Source organism: Scomber japonicus, chromosome 9 (assembly GCF_027409825.1).
Source record: "Scomber japonicus isolate fScoJap1 chromosome 9, fScoJap1.pri, whole genome shotgun sequence".
Taxonomy (NCBI): Eukaryota; Metazoa; Chordata; class Actinopteri; order Scombriformes; family Scombridae; genus Scomber; species Scomber japonicus.
Genome location: NC_070586.1, coordinates 22,638,227 through 22,654,430, shown reverse-complemented (window position 1 = coordinate 22,654,430; position 16,204 = coordinate 22,638,227). Strand labels below are relative to the sequence as shown.

Genomic DNA, 16,204 nt, shown 5'->3' with positions numbered 1-16,204 from the left:
TTATAAAAAAAAAAACAACTAAAAACTTTTGAGCAGTGAAAAGCAATTAAACCTGCTGGTCGGGATTTTTCTTTAGGCAGCTTTTTTTTATAATTAAGTTTTTTTTACACAAAGAAGTCTTAATTCACATAATAAATATTGATAATGATATTTATGTAAGTATTTCGAAGTGAAGAGTGTGTTTGATTTCGTTTAACGGGAAACTCAAATCACTCAACTCTGGACTGACTCAAAACCCATCCGTACACAAATATGAATGATTAATAAGGTTATTTTAGGGGAACTGACAGCAAAACATAAATACGTCCAACTGCGCTGATCGACTTTATTAAAATAACCTAAGTTCTATTCTCACTTAATTGTTCTTTTTTAAAATAACTTACGATACTTAATAATGTAAAGATTTTCAAATTGTATATTCAATACAGTTGCAACTTCAGTTTTTATCTAGCCATCAAATCAATTATATCAATAATCAATACGCCTCAGTATTTTCAACAGTGGGCTATTTCAGATCATCTACTCCGGCCATGTGTCTCCACAAAAGCTGTTATAATAGAAATATAGTCAACAGCGCAGGCACTTTACACTCAAAATTACGCAGAGAATGGCCAATAATGCGTAAATCTCTCCAAACAGAAGCTGAACCAACTCACTGCGGTCAGGCTGAGAAACGTAAAAAGGCTCGGTAAACGTGGGATCCTGCATGTTGATCTACACTCAACCCTTCAACTTTCCACTCTGGATGCCTCCGGTTATCAGCATCTACAGTAATCCAGTCAAAGTAATGCGCGCTGCCCGAATCTATAATCTACTATACGAGTGTCCCTCATTTGAGATTAGGCCTATGGCTTTGTATGGTGCTTTAAAGAAAAACACAAACCAAATCCACCTCATGGTTGAGTTAATCAGTGTTGCTATACGTTACTTTTGCGTAAAGGACATTTCCATGAATTGATAGCCTGCTATTAAAATTTCGGTGCAGTGAAAATAAACTCTGTCATCCGTTAACAGCCATCCTCGTTGACTATGTGGGGTATACTCCTATAGGAGATGAATTCCCACAAAATCTGCGTAAAACAATTGTCTCTTTCTGCTTTTCATCCTAATTTGACCTACAGTTGTCTTCCTCATGTGTCAGGTCAAATAGTTTAATCAGTGTAAGTGTAAAATAGCAACAGGTCTTTCCTGTTAAATCAAAACTGTTGGATTATCCAGATGTTTTTGAGGTGAAATGGTCAACCAGCAGTTTGGGGTGATGTGAAATAAAATGTGGAAGGAAGGTGTAAACCAGGATTAATGCTGCAGGGATAAATACACAGAGAGTGAAATCATAATAGGCTAATGCTTTTGAAAAAAATAAATCTTACTAGATCGTGTGTGTATATGTGTGTGTGTGAGTGTGTGTGTGTGTGTATGAGTGTGTGTGTGTGATTGGCCAGTGTCACAGCTATGATTTGAGCTGCAGATACCGATGCACCCGTGTGGACCTATGGGAGCGCAGGGGAGGCAGTAGGGGGAGGGCTGTAGATCAGAGGCGGATTTGACTCCATTTGTAGGCTAATGAAGGGGGCAGATGAGCAGGGGTTCAAACCAAGGCTGGAGCTGAGTCCGTGAGGGTGATTATTACAGAGCGGAGCGACATAATCGAGGAAGATATTACACCGCCGTTTTGAACGGATCTCAGGCCTCCGTTACATCCGGCGGTGACGGGAGGCAGCAGAGCTCTGGAGCCGTGGTGTGAATGCAGGGAGGCGGACAGCGGAGCACCAAACAACCCGTTGATATTTCAGAGCTGCAACAGGAACCGCGGTGGACTTTTGAGGAGCACGACACCGACGCATTTGGACAGTTGGATTTTTTAAAATAATAATAATAATAATAGCAGGAATTTAAAGCAAGCTCATCAAAAAAAAAAAAAAAAAAAAAATACGCGAGGAGCCTGCCACAGCTCGCAGCAGCAGGATGAGCGTGTTTTCTGTAGGGGGAGCAGAACAGTGTGTTTGAGGTAAAGGCCCTTAGACAGACCATCTAAAACACACACACACACACACACACACACACACACACACACACACACACACACACACACACACACACACACACACACACACACACACACATATGCCAGATACAAGCTGTTGGGTATAGCTTATTTGGTGTGTGTGACATTAAGAACTGCTTCCATTTTTAAACAGCATGCTATTTTAAATACAATATGCTTCTAACGCAGGGTGTACTTAAAAGCTCAAATCATCATGCATTAAGGTTGAAATAGAAATATTAACACGACCACTGGAGCTAGAGTACAGCCTGAACTCTGAATTGTTTGTATTAGACATAAATATGCACGCATGACCAGTAGCAAATCCTACCTCAAAAACAATGTGAGAGTTCAAGTTCATTAACGCTTTAATCTGCTTTCAAGTGGAAGCCTGTAATTAGGTTATTGGATCAGTTACAGTGCCAGTCATTGTAAATTACTGTAATGCTGTGTATTACGTCGTTGTTGTTGTGATTTTGTCTAAATTATTTGGTTTTTAAACCACATATTTAACCTGAAACCAGGTTAACTCCCTATTTGTGTTCTTCAACAGATATAGAGATTTTAACAGTTTGGTTGTTTTTTTAGTATTTAAAAAAAAAAAAAAGACATCTATGTTTGTTCCTGTCCATTGCATGAATTTAGTAATACATATTTATTAATTAATAATAGATACGACTTACCTTTATTTCTGTCAGGTCCACAACTTTTACATGACATGTTCAATGACAATCTCCCACCCTGTGTGTGTGTGTGTGTGTGTGTGTGTGTGTGTGTGTGTGTGTGTGTGTGTGTGTGTGTGTGTGTGTGTATTAGTGGGACATGGCAAACGGAGGGGACCAGTTCGGCCTTGCAGAGCGTCCGGACTCGGACTGCATGGATTCCCCTAAAGAGACCAAACAGGAGAACCAGAGCTACGCTTTAAACTCTCCAGCTTCACCGCAGACAGCGTCCAGCCAGCAGGTAGACACTGCAAATCACATAATGCGATTAATACATTATTGATGACTGAGCTCAACAGTTTCTGCAGTTTTGATACTTCAGAAATTACATAGAAAGCATTGATGCTCTTCTGAAAGACAAAATATTCACCTCACTATGCAATAAATATGGATAGTTTTATTTACCTATATCATAAACCACATAACCTTTTTAAATATGCAAATCGTGCTGATGTATATATGTTAAATGTATTATTATTATTATTATTATTAATCATTTAAGTGCTTTAGGCAACAGGAGAAGATTTTTTTAATTCATCTGCAGTGAGCACTGTTTGTATTTTGCTGCAGGTGATGGAGGGAATCAAAGTTTTCCTTCACGACAGGGAACTCTGGACGAAGTTTGATGAAGTGGGAACTGAAATGATCATTACCAAGGCTGGAAGGTAGGAAGAGCAAATAATCCGCTGTTGACTAAATAAAAATAGATTTGGAATTTGCAGGTATATCATGTTTTTATTAAGCCATAGCTGCACATGCACATCATTAAAACGTGGGGGTTGAAGAGGAATTATTTTTATTAATCGCAGGTCTGCTTGCAACAGTATTTCGGAGCCAAAAAAGGCGCAGTGTTAACGCAGCAAGGCCTCGGGGGAGGTGTTCTGTCTCAGAGGCCTGCACTGACGGCCTATATTTCATCATCTTGCATGTATTTCATAATTAAAATCTTTGAGGGGATATTGATATTTTCCTGTGATTGTGTTCCCTGTAGGAGGATGTTCCCCAGTTACAAGGTGAAGGTCACAGGACTCAACCCAAAAACCAAGTACATACTACTCATGGACATAGTGCCGGGGGATGACCACCGCTACAAATTTGCAGACAACAAATGGTTCGTATATTTATTTAATTGTTAAGATATTTTCTAATAAAAAACTCAGCTGACTTCTACAAAAACATCTGATTGATAATGCAACCAAATACTAATGTATATAATGTACTGGAGTGACTCGTCTGTACAGTAGGTCAGTTTTACTATAATGGATTGATTTTTAAATTCTAACATTATCATGTGGGTTCAGGCGATGAATGGTGAATATAGCGATATGCAGCCATCAATAAGCTTTTTTTTTCTTTAAAAAAAAAATCAATACTCCATTATTTTTCCACATACTCAAACATTTAGCTGTCATCTTGATCCTCTTTGCTCTGTTGATATATAGACCATATTTAATTTCATACATCTGCATTAAAAAGAACTCTAAATATAACTGTGGGTATAAAGCCAGTTGCTGTGGGTTTATCCGCCGCTCCATCCCTGCCTCTGCACCGTGTAAAGGTCGGGTCCTTCTTGTAGAGTGGCATGGCCTACTTCCCCGCGTTTCCCCCCTTGTGTCTGCCCGCCGGTTAAATCGGCGTACGAAGGGTTCACCGGGCGGACAGACGGCACAGACCGGATTAAAAGTCTCCCCATTCAACTGTGGGGAAAATCCGAGCAGACCACCGAGTCTCCATCTAAGCTCTGGCTCTGCGGAGCATCACACTCTGTGTATTACAGTGAATAACAGAGCTGAGCTGACTGTGACACAAAGTCCCAACTCAGAGCGCGATGGTGACAGCCTGAAGGCATTTTTAAGTTTCTATGTTTTTGATTGTTCCATCTCTTCTGTTATATATATGATTTTATTTTATTTTATTTTAACATTTTCCCTCCAGGTCACATCATTTGACCTTTACGCATTGCAGACTCAAAAGGCCAGCCTACATGCAACTTTACAACATAAAAAAAACACAAAAAAAATAATATCAATATTTTTTTTAACGCTTTCAATCATATTATTTCTTTATTGAATATATGTTATAGGCAATATAGGGCTTATATATGATAAGATAATAAGAATAAAATCCACCAGTTATTTTCGGCATCTAAAAAAACTCCCACCTGTAGCCTAACCCTTGAATATAATTAAATATTAATGTGATACAACAAGTAGTCGTGCTGTCTGCACTTAAGCTGCTGGTGAAGATCGGGGGGGGGGGGGGTCCAAAAGCCCAAATATCAGATGGTTGAATTTAGGCATTTCTTGGATATTTCTTTCGTGGTAGTTGTATATTATAGTTTGTGGTGATTGTAGAGTTCTCACAATATCTCTAGGGCTGACAACAACAGAGGCTGCTGGTTCATTTTGGAGGAGTTCATTTGGGCAGACTGAGCCATGCAGGGTCCAGATGTGGCTTTCTGTGTAAACTTCATAAAACACGGCGCTTTTTGGTGTCCGTCTCATTAAAGCACCAGATAGGTCTACTGCAGCCGGCGGCAGCGCACAGGCCTCCTGCTCTGCATGGGGCGCCGGGGACCAAACCACTGTGACCTACTGAGTGTCAATGTCTCAATGTTGTCTACGTTTTCTTGGTCATATATAGGTCGATAACGGGGAAGGCAGAGCCCGCGATGCCCGGGAGGCTCTACGTCCATCCGGACTCTCCTGCCACCGGGGCGCACTGGAGCCGCCAGCTCGTCTCTTTTCAGAAGCTCAAACTCACCAACAACCACCTGGACCCCTTTGGACATGTGAGTCTTAACAGCCTTTTGATGATGTGGTGTATTTATGTTTTCATTAGAGAGAATAAGAAAATGTGTCCTTGGCCAGAGTTGGCTTCTATTAATTATTAAAAAGAGCATTTGGAATTTATTAAATATATATTTCTTAGTTATAGAAAAGAAAAAGGCAGTTTAAAAATCAATGCAAATGACACACCTCTCCGTGAAACTGCTCTATTGGCCATATCAAATAGCTACACACTGTATGAATTTTAAATAAATACGCCTGAGTGCTGTTTTTAATTTAAGAAGAGTGATTACACAAACTGAAGTCACGGGTCCTGATAGGCGGGCAGCCAGTCAGTCCTGCGTACAGCTGGCAGCATATGGAGCTCACTCTTCTGGATATAACTCAGCACACATCACAACAGCAGCACAAATCATCATGTGGCCAAACTTCAGCCCCCTACATCAGACCAAGGACTAATTCAAGACCACAATCACCCAACAGCTGTGCAGGAGCCTAACAGCGGCGCGTATTGTTGCACAAAACAAACATAAAAACATAATCCTGAAATTAGAGGTAATGGTTTCAGTGACTCTCAAATGCAATAGCTAATGCGCGTCACAGGCGGACACGTCATTGCGATTAAACCGAGCCCCCAATAGATAAACAAACGTGCTCGCGCCCGCGTGCCCGCGTATAAAAAGGGCACCGATTCAATTAAAAAGCACTCTTGGAGTTGTCAGTGTCGTGGGAAATATTTGCAGTCGGGCTGCTCTATGCTCAATGCACAAACTTCTGAGAGTTTTGTCCGCAAGCCAAATGTACAGCCTTTACAGTCGTGTTAAAGCCTTTATAATACATTCAAAACAACACTGACTGGTCTCTGTAAGTAGCCTACTCCAACTTTATACAATTGTCAATAGGCAACTTTCAGTTTGAATGATCAGTGATGAATTGTATTTGACTTTTCGGCCTTATCTCCACTATGTCAGATTCTGTGGTGTGTGTGGTCTTATATTATTAATACCATTTGTTATTTAAATTCAACTAACAGTGCAGCTATCATGTGGATAAATCAATCTATCATTTTGTGACCCTGTTTTCCATGTTGTGTGTAAAACAACATTTATGGCATATCTGACCACATTTGGTTTTCTACATGAATTTGTGTGAACATGTGCTTAAAAAACACCTTGGGCTAGATTTGTTTTAGGAGAATATGTAATCAGTAATGTTTGGTATTTTTCTAACTAAACTATGAAATAAATACTTCTTACAAGAAGCTTTATCAAGTATTCATGCATGACTCATGACACCAGTATTTTTAGGAACATTGGCTACAGCCCTAGAGGCTATATAAACACAAATCAATAATTTGTTTCACTTCTTAACATACATCAGTTTGATCGTGCTGATGTGTACAGTACAAATCTCTGTCGTAAAAAATCATGTCAGCCTAGAATTGTGTCTGGTAGTCTGACTTCAGTTGGGTTTCTACCCTCCACCTGGCCTCCAGTGCAGGTCCCATCTGCTGGTAGAAACATGACAGGTCTGTCAGCCTCACCTTCTCAATCCACCCCCCTCCCCCCCACCCAGATAATACTCAACTCCATGCACAAATACCAGCCTCGTCTCCATATCGTCAAGGCGGATGAGAATAACGGCTTCGGCTCAAAAAACACAGCTTTCTGTACCCACGTCTTCTCTGAGACTGCCTTCATCGCCGTGACGTCCTACCAGAACCACAAGGTAGGACACACACGGAGACACTGTTAAAAAAAGTTAGAAGGACACCACCTACATGTCTTTTAAGCATGAGACTGCTACAGTAAAAAAAATAATGGATTTAAGAAAATATAAATACTGGAGTGACTTTACAGTAATTGTGCTTTAAAATAAATTATAGCTGCTACAGGCGAGCTCACAGTTACAATTATGGAAATGAAATCTCAGTGTCTCATATGTGCAAATCAGAGCTGATCTTCTGTCAGCTTTGTGGCCATTTAGATAAATGTATGAAGGTTAGCTTTTGGTTACTGGCTGCAGTCACTCTACACACAGACGCACACACACACACACACACACACACACACACACACACACACACACAAACACACAGACAGGAACACACAGACACACACTCGCTTTCTTTGTTTGTATTACTGTCTGTATTTTGTATCCAGAAAGTCAATTTGCATCTTCTTTGTTTATGTGTCCTTACTCTATATTTGTAAACATGTCCAAAAATAAATGATCCTGTGTGTGTGTGTGTGTGTGTGTGTGTGTGTGTGTGTGTGTGTGTGTGTGTGTGTGCGTGTGCGTGTGTTTGTGCATGCGTACGTGTGAGTGTGTGTATGTGTGTATGTGAGAGAGAGCATGTGTGAGAGAGAGTGTGTGAGCGTTGGTCTATAATGACCTGTTTCTATCCCTTGATCTCGGTTGTTCCAGTTTCCTCGGCATATTAGAAAGACAAATTGCTGAAGCTTTTAAGCCGCCCCGCTGATTAAGTTTTCACCAGATAGCTACAAATTGATCACATTTCATAACAAATCATAAATAACATAAGTGGGTAAAATGAATCTCTGCAAAGTTTTGCAATTGTTATATTTCTTCATGTTTCAGTACAATATGTTGTTTGGAAATGTGCAGGTTTAACATGATATGCTTTAATTGATCAAATAATAATAATAGGTGTAGATTATATAGAAAATATTCTGTCTATTAAGAAGCATTGATTTTTTGTATGTAATAGTAGATTCATGCATCCAATGTATTGTTATAGATTATATAGGCAGAATACTATTAGTTAATGATAATAGTTCATATCAATCAAATATATAAATATATGTAAACAAAACATATAAATACTTAAATACATATATACATGATGTGAAATGTAATAAATACATATATTTATAATTTGATGCTAAATTAATTATAATATTATTACTAGTAATAGTGGTAACAAAAGACATGCAAGTGATCATTGAATTAGTTTTTTAGAATATTATAAATGATTATAAATCTGAGCATTGTTACATTTGTATTATATTTAATTACTGTGTAAAAAACTAAAAAATCCTAAAACTTAAAGTACAATAACTAATGTTGTTGGTGTCACATCTCGATGCTAATTGTAATATTCCTGGATTAGAATGACTGAACCAGGTGTCTGATGGAGGCTGTCAGTTTTATCAGCACTTCAAAGTTTGTTTAGACCTGAGCTGGTGTCAGATCTCCAGTCCACTTGCCTGCTGTGTGACGGACATGGTCTTTAACCAAATGAAATCCTTCACAACACAAAGGTTTCCCTCCATGACATCACTGAGAAAAGTTTGAAGACTTAAACATCAAAGCTTCCAACTTTGGACCTCTAAAAGCTTTGGCCTGAAATCCTTAAACCTGGCGACTGTTTGGGTAAACAGTTTATTCTGTGTCAGCTGGCGAGAACACTGTCCGCTCCGTTAGAAATGTCAGCAGGCTGAGGAATGTTGGCCCTCCAGAGCTTCGGCGAGGTGGCTTTTAACATCTGCAGGGCCTCTGACTAATAGTAAACTATTGACTTTCGGTCAATGAAAAGAACGGTTAAAAAATGTAATATGCCTTTGTGGCTGTAGTTGCATGAAACAATATATTGCTGTGGCCTTTGCTGTGGTATCATGCGTGTGTCTGAGATAAATGTTTTCTATGTTTCATCCTCAGATTACTCAGTTGAAGATTGAGAATAATCCTTTTGCAAAAGGCTTCAGAGGCAGCGACGACAATGAGCTGCATCGCATGGCCAAGCTACAAGGGTGAGTCTGTGTGTGTGTGTGTGTGTGTGTGTGTGTGTGTGTGTGTGTGTGTGTGTGTGTGTGTGTGTCCATTCATAAGAAACAAATCCTATTCTTCTTTCTTGTCTCTCTTGCTTTCTTCCCTGTGGGGAGGGCTGTTATGATGGGGTACATATGGTCTAAGACAAGAGTATGTGCATGTGTGTTTGAGCTGAGCCAAGTGGTATAAAGTCATGTGAGCCATTGTCACCTGAAGGTTACCTCACCACAGCACAAACACACAACAGGCGGAGCATCAGTTCCTGTGCTGCATTGATAGATGGATGATATCACATTGCTGCCGGTCTGTTGGACTGTCACTGCCGATCAGCTGACGGCCCTACATGGTGTCTGTTTGCGTGCTGAACTAATCTCCGTTCAAGTGCTGTTGTGTCAGGCAATTTAGAGATTTTAGCAAGCCAATGGGAGAGGCTGTTACTGAGGGGAGGTAGAAATTAGGGCAGGGCAAGAGGGATAGAAGAAGGGGTGAAATTCAGCACCCCTTGTGTTATTGTGCTGCTGTGGTTGGTGGAGAGGAAAACAGAGGAGAGGAGAAGAGTCTATCTGAAGTGACACATGGATGGATGTTTATTTTTAGAGCGGGCAAATGATCTCACAGCAGCACCGAATGTGTGTGTGTGTGTGTGTGTGTGCGTGCATGTGTCTGCTTGTGTGTGTCATGAGCTCAACAAGAGTCAGGGAGATGTGGCCCGCTGTCCTCTACATACCACAGAGTTCACCAAGAGGGCAGTGTGTGCAGAGAGAGATCAGAGCTGAAAGGATGGAGAGCGGCTAAGTAGACTTGAAAGAAAAGAAGGGGGAAAAAACAGGAGCATAAACAATACAACCGGGCAGAATTTAATCAAACAGAAAAATAGCTATACGGAGTCAGGGTATAGGCACACCTGAGACCACAATATCATATGGAAATAGCTCCTTAACCCACCTTTCTGTTTCTGTTCCAGTAAGGACTACCCAGTGGTCCCTCGCAGCACCGTCCGTCAGAGAGCGTGTTCTGCCGGGAGTCCATTCAGTGGGGAGGTTCAGGGTCTGCGGTGCTCCCCCGAAGCCGCCACATCCCCGTACAGCTGTGAGAACGGCTTGAACAGCAGCAGTCCTCAAGAGCTGCTGAGCGCTCCTCCAGCCCACTACAGCCTGCCTCATCCTCATCCTCACCTGCAGCACGGCCAGCCACTGCAGGTCTACCACTGCACCAAGAGGAAAGGTAGGAAGGAAACAGTCTCAGCTAGCTCTCATAATATGACATAAAAATGTATTTATTTTAATATCAATTAAGTCACTGTAATACTAATTTTAGCATTGGGAATAAATGTGTGCACTTCATAAATGATCCTGTTAAAGTCACAATTTTGTCATTTATCACACCCATAACTCTGCATTTATGGTAACTGCAAAGTAAGAGAATTATGAAAAATGTTACTACACTTACACTGCTCATCTCTAACTTGTTTAAAATTGTTATAACATTTATAGTGAGCAGAAACAACGGCAACAACAAAGCAGCTTGGTTAAAAGGAAATTATGTGACTTTGGTCATTTGTTAATTTGTATTAAAATGTAATAATGTTCATGTAATGTTCATGCACATCAAAAAAAAAATCATTTTGAAGTACTTTACATTTTAAGTATCTCAGATTTGTTGTTTACAGCTAAATGAAATCAGCTTTATAGATTTGCATTAATTTGTGTTTTGACAAGCATTCAGTTTGTGTTTACAAACTCATTTTCTGATTTTTTCAAAGGCAGCATTTAAATGAATAATTAATGATTTCTTTTTCTGTGGTCATTTACACAACCTTCACGGGTTTACTCAGACGCATTAATCAACAGCAGTACAAAACAAACAAAAAAAAACTACATCTGCAGCCTGCTGGTGAGGGAGAGCTTAACAAAGTTCAGTCAGTTTATCGAAGCTCAGACAATAAATCACTGTAATGAGGCTGGAATAGAAATACTCATTGAGTTAGCAAGTTGGAGTTCAAGTTCAGTGACCACATGACTTCGACTTCCTATTGACGTCTTGTTTGTTAGAATATGGTCAGATATTATTTATTATTGCTGCTCTCTATCCCTTTCACACTCAGAGAAGCTTATTTGCACATTTTTTATCAGCTGCTCCCTTTTTTAACCTCCTTTAATACAATCTAGCTGCACACATTTGTACCTGCTTTTTACAGAAGAAAAGTGCAAATCTTGTGCAATAAGTGATCAAACACACTTTTGGTCATGGTGTGGCCCCATTTTTCTACTACTAGGAATGTTTTTTTTTATTATTCCCTTTTTCATTTAACAAAAGCAGCTCAAGTTCTTAAATATTAAATGTTGCTAAATGCAAGCACACAACTATTCAGGAACTGCCTAAATTGTGATTTAAAGGATTATCAATCAAAAGAATAATTAAACAAGACTTTGGATCTGACCAGACAACCAATGCTGACTTTAGGTCCTTGATAGTTTGATATTTGGTGCAATGGAAACTTTGTACCAAACATTATTAAGATTGGATATGCAGCTCTAGTGGGTAATGGCGTGCTTAACAATCAGCATGGTCCATTAAGCTCTTCTGGCAAACATTAGCAATAAACTGCACTTTAGATCTTCCTGTTTGTACCTCAGTAAATGAGATACACTGTCTGAAAGCAGCAAAACGAATGCAACCTACTTTTGTGTGTACATTTTGTTCTCAGTTCAGCTATGTGAACTGGCTGAAGTAGGAAGCAGAAACTTTCCTAGTTCTCGCTTGTCATGAATGTCAAATGGAAAATAACCACATTATTTTTCTCTCTGTGTCTCTGCAGTGGAGGAAAACTGTTCTTCAGGAAACCGCCAGCACCCGTACAAGAAACCCTTCACTGGTAGTTCACCAAGTGAGGGCGAGTCTTACTATCACCCCTCCTCCTACCCCCCTCCTCCACCACCCAGTCTATCCAACAACCCAGCCCTGGGTCTCACTGACTCCCCCTACAGCTCAGACATGGGACAGCGTCAGGCGTGCATGTTTGCTGGCTCAGAGCCCAGACTGGATGAACTAAACTGTGCATCCTGGTCATACACCTGCCCGCTCCCTTCTGCCATGACCCCCATGGAACCCTACCCACCTTATACCCCTCATCCTCCCTACAGCTCCAGCCCTCAGGGCTCTCGGCTCAGTGCTATAGTCCACCAGAGCTCTCCACCACTGGGAGAGCCCATCGCTCATGACCCCTACCAGAGCCAGAGCGCCGGACCTCCACCTCAGAGCTCCCAAAACATTCACAGCAGGCAGCTCAGCCCACCTCTCAGAGAGTATCCTCGCTACACCCCCAACCTGTCTCCTCCTCTTTACCACACACTAGAGACGCACACACACATCAGGTGTGGGGTACCTGAGTGGAGTGCAGCCTCCTAACTGAACCAGAGGACATACCCAAAAGACTGAGTAGACAGAGATTCCTCATCTCAAATTCAGCGACCCTTCTTTCTGCTTTTCTGAAAGATGCTGCACTGCATACGGACTAAATATGATATTACCTTTGTAACATAATTGTGAAAAGTGTGATCTTGTGCTGTGTGAAGAGGTCTCATCTGTTTGCCATGTTTCTCCCCTGTGCTGAGTGGAGCAGTGGGTTGTTAAAGACTGGACTCAGACGAACAAACTTCATGAAGCTCCAGATGTAAAAAGGGAAAAAAAGAAGTTATCATTTCTGAGCAGCACAATTAACATTAAAGTTGTACTTTATTGTCTTTCCGTAACACAAAGACTGGCTTCATCCAAATGTTTGCACTGTGAGCCCCGTTAAGGCCAAATCGTGAACATAACCAGGCTGTTTTTCTCTCGATGACTCTCTGCATTGTGAAGGATGTAAATTGTGACCCACTGTCAGACAGGCAGCAACATTTACTGACCAAAATAATCTCAGCTCTCAGCAGAGCCTGAGGGAGACCTTTTTTTGTCTCTGTAGTGGAGCAAAGCACAGCTCCATGCTCAGTCTCAGTGAAGGAGAAAAGGCATGAGTTGTCTCTGTGTGTGTGTGTGTGTGTGTGTGTGTGTGTGTGTGTGTGTGTGTGTGTGTGTGAGTGTGTGTGTGTGTGTAAAGCTGGTGTCAGCTCAGCTCAAGAAAGCGATGAGTTAATTTCCAATGAGACAGGCAGTAGTAGCTGCAGGCGCTGCACCATAGCGATAAACAGTTTGTTTAGACCACACTACAGGCTGAAGGACCTGTAAACACTGTTTCCGCTGCATTCTGGGTAAATGCACAACTCAGCGTCACGCAGCTGTCACCGCTGTCCTCTGAGTCACCCCCAGCTGACCAATCAGCTTACTCCATTCACTGAGAGTTGACGAATAAGCATGTGCCTCTCCGTTATCCCCATCTGACCAGTCAGAACTGGAGTTCAACGTGGTCTATGAGTCCATTTGTTGGCCCATTTATTGTTTGTTTCTGAATTATTCATGAGTCCGACGTCGATCCTTGACATATGTGGATTGTTCAGCAAAGAAATACAGTGGTGCAAACGTGATAATGTTACAGTTTTTTGTTGTTGTTTTTTTTTACAATTGCTTAAAACAAGGCTCATTTTGTCAAAACTCTACACCCAACATTGTCAACCAATGTTGCTCAAATCCCATCTGATAAATCTGATCCTCGTCCTCCAGGTCTACCTCTTCCTCTTTCTCTCCCTGCCTCTCTTCGCCTACCGGCTCCACCTGTCATCCTCACTCTCCTTCTTCCTCGTCCTCTTACTGCAACGTTGCCTTCCATTTTTGTTGAAGATCAATACACTCAATCTGTTGTTTTTTTATAGTGCTTACGCCTGATTGGTGAGTTCACTACAAAGCACCTTAAGTGTCTGTACACCTGATGGCCGTGTTTGATCAATTGGTTCACAGGTGTTGTGCGTTGAAAGGCAGTGCCTTGAAATGGCAAAGAAGTGACATCATGTTAGATTTCTACATCTAAATGTGTGTTGTGTTTTGCAAAAAGTGTGGTGCTGAAAATGTGACTATCACGGTGCAGACCTGGGCTGAGGTTTTACTCATTGACTGTCGGGTTTCGCTAACAGTGCGTTATTTTAACATTTTTAATGTGTAAGCAATCGTAAAAAAAACAAAAAACTGTTTTTTGTGTAACTTTGAACTTTTTATCTGAATTAGTCCTTGTCATATCCACATGTCATTACTCGATGAATTACTTTGACTAAATTGGGTTAAATATATTTCCCTTCAGATTTGGGTAGCATTATTTTCCTCCTTGTTGCTAACTGTAAAGAGACTGTTGTTACTATTTGTGCAAAATAGAAGCAAACTGAGATTTTGGTTTATTTTTTGTAATGAAGAAGTTTTGTTACATTTTTTTTGCCCAGGTGTTTAAATGCAGTAACATGTGAGAACAGTCAGTCAGTATGCAAACAGCAGATCCTCATCATTCCTTAATATGTATTTGATTTGTATGTGTGTATGTGTGTGTGTGTGTGACAGTGAGATGTAACAAGCTCTCTGTTATGGGGAAAATGTTTGTGTTTTATAGCATTGTTCCTGCTAATAGTATTTATTACTCTAGATTCGTAAAGATTAGTTTGTTGTTAACTTGTGAGACAAGACGGTATTGTTCAGAGATATTTGTTTCTCTTTGAAGGTTTCATCCTCCATTTCCAAGTGGTGATAAAAATCGTTGTGCTAAACAAAACTAAATTTTCTGTTTATGGAAATAAACAGATTTATATACAGAAATGGAATAAATTTTAGAGAATTTTCGCGTAAGTCAGTTGGTTGTAGTGTTCTTCTTTGTGAGTAGGCAACAAACATGACACATACAAACTATTAACATTCCCAGGGGTGTTATTTTAAGTACACTCAGCACCTCCGGAGTGGAAACTCTTTTAAGTGCAGTACAGTTTATCAGTTTCAATGCGTGTATCAATATGAAGGACCTGATAACCTGAGAAACCTGCGACCTTTCCCAACAAAAAGTGTCCAGCAATCCCAAACAACACTGTAGAGTATTGTTTAAAGTGTAACAGTGTGTACTATGACTGCCTTATCACATATAAGAGACCTCTGTGTCTGTAACTCACCCAAGTCATCCACTCAGCAACAAACTCCCTCCAGAGTGGTGTGGGTGCTGGGGTGCTATGCATACCTTGTCCGCCTCTTCTTATCTCTGACAGGTTGTTTGGCATCTCCAGTCTCCACCAGCTGGACCCCCTCATTGACAACCTGCTGCCCAGAAAGGGGAGGGGTCTGCCGAGATGCAGGACAAAGAAAAGTGGGGGTGTGCTGGTGGTCCCCCTCTTTTTCTCCAAAGCAAACCGTTACTTCCCTGGACACATACACATACATACACACATACACACACACACACACACACACACACACACACACACACACACACACACACACACACACAGACACCTGACCTCGTCCCTCCCAACATGGTTCTATGTCTCTCACAGCAAAGTTACACCTGCTCAGAGTTTATAACACACCCACACTGATAGAAAAGTGGACTTAGCATGCAAAGATTTATTTGCAAAGGTTGTTAAATCCTTTAACTTGTAATCCAGTGTATTTACATTTAATTACATTGTTAGAGGTCTGCCTCTCTCTCCCCTTCTCTTTCTTCCTTTCTCTCCCTCTCTCACACACACCGTGAGGTCGGAGGTTAAGCAGGCAACTCTTCAGAGGGTCTGTTCCTCCTTAACCCTTCATCTCCAGACAAACTCAGGCCAGGAGGAGAGGGGGGAATGACGGAGGTGGGGAGGGGCCAAGGTCTCAAGGGGCCTCTAGCTCTGAAAGATAGATTGCATCGCTTCATTCTTGCTTGTACAGTAACAGAGTTCTGCGGTGACCTCTGCATG

General features: G+C 41.0%; 1 protein-coding gene across 1 annotated transcript; it reads left to right on the top strand.

Annotated features, from left to right (window-relative positions):
- Positions 1 to 1,913: 1,913 nt before the first annotated feature.
- On the top strand, positions 1,914 to 12,766 carry tbx5b (T-box transcription factor 5b). The gene is made up of 9 exons (XM_053325144.1): positions 1,914 to 2,008; positions 2,861 to 3,007; positions 3,337 to 3,431; positions 3,758 to 3,877; positions 5,410 to 5,557; positions 7,131 to 7,283; positions 9,237 to 9,328; positions 10,312 to 10,571; positions 12,166 to 12,766. Exons 2-9 carry the CDS (start codon positions 2,867 to 2,869, stop codon positions 12,753 to 12,755), a joined length of 1,599 nt encoding a protein of 532 aa, XP_053181119.1. The 5' UTR covers positions 1,914 to 2,008; positions 2,861 to 2,866; the 3' UTR covers positions 12,756 to 12,766.
- The last annotated feature ends 3,438 nt before the right edge of the window (positions 12,767 to 16,204 follow it).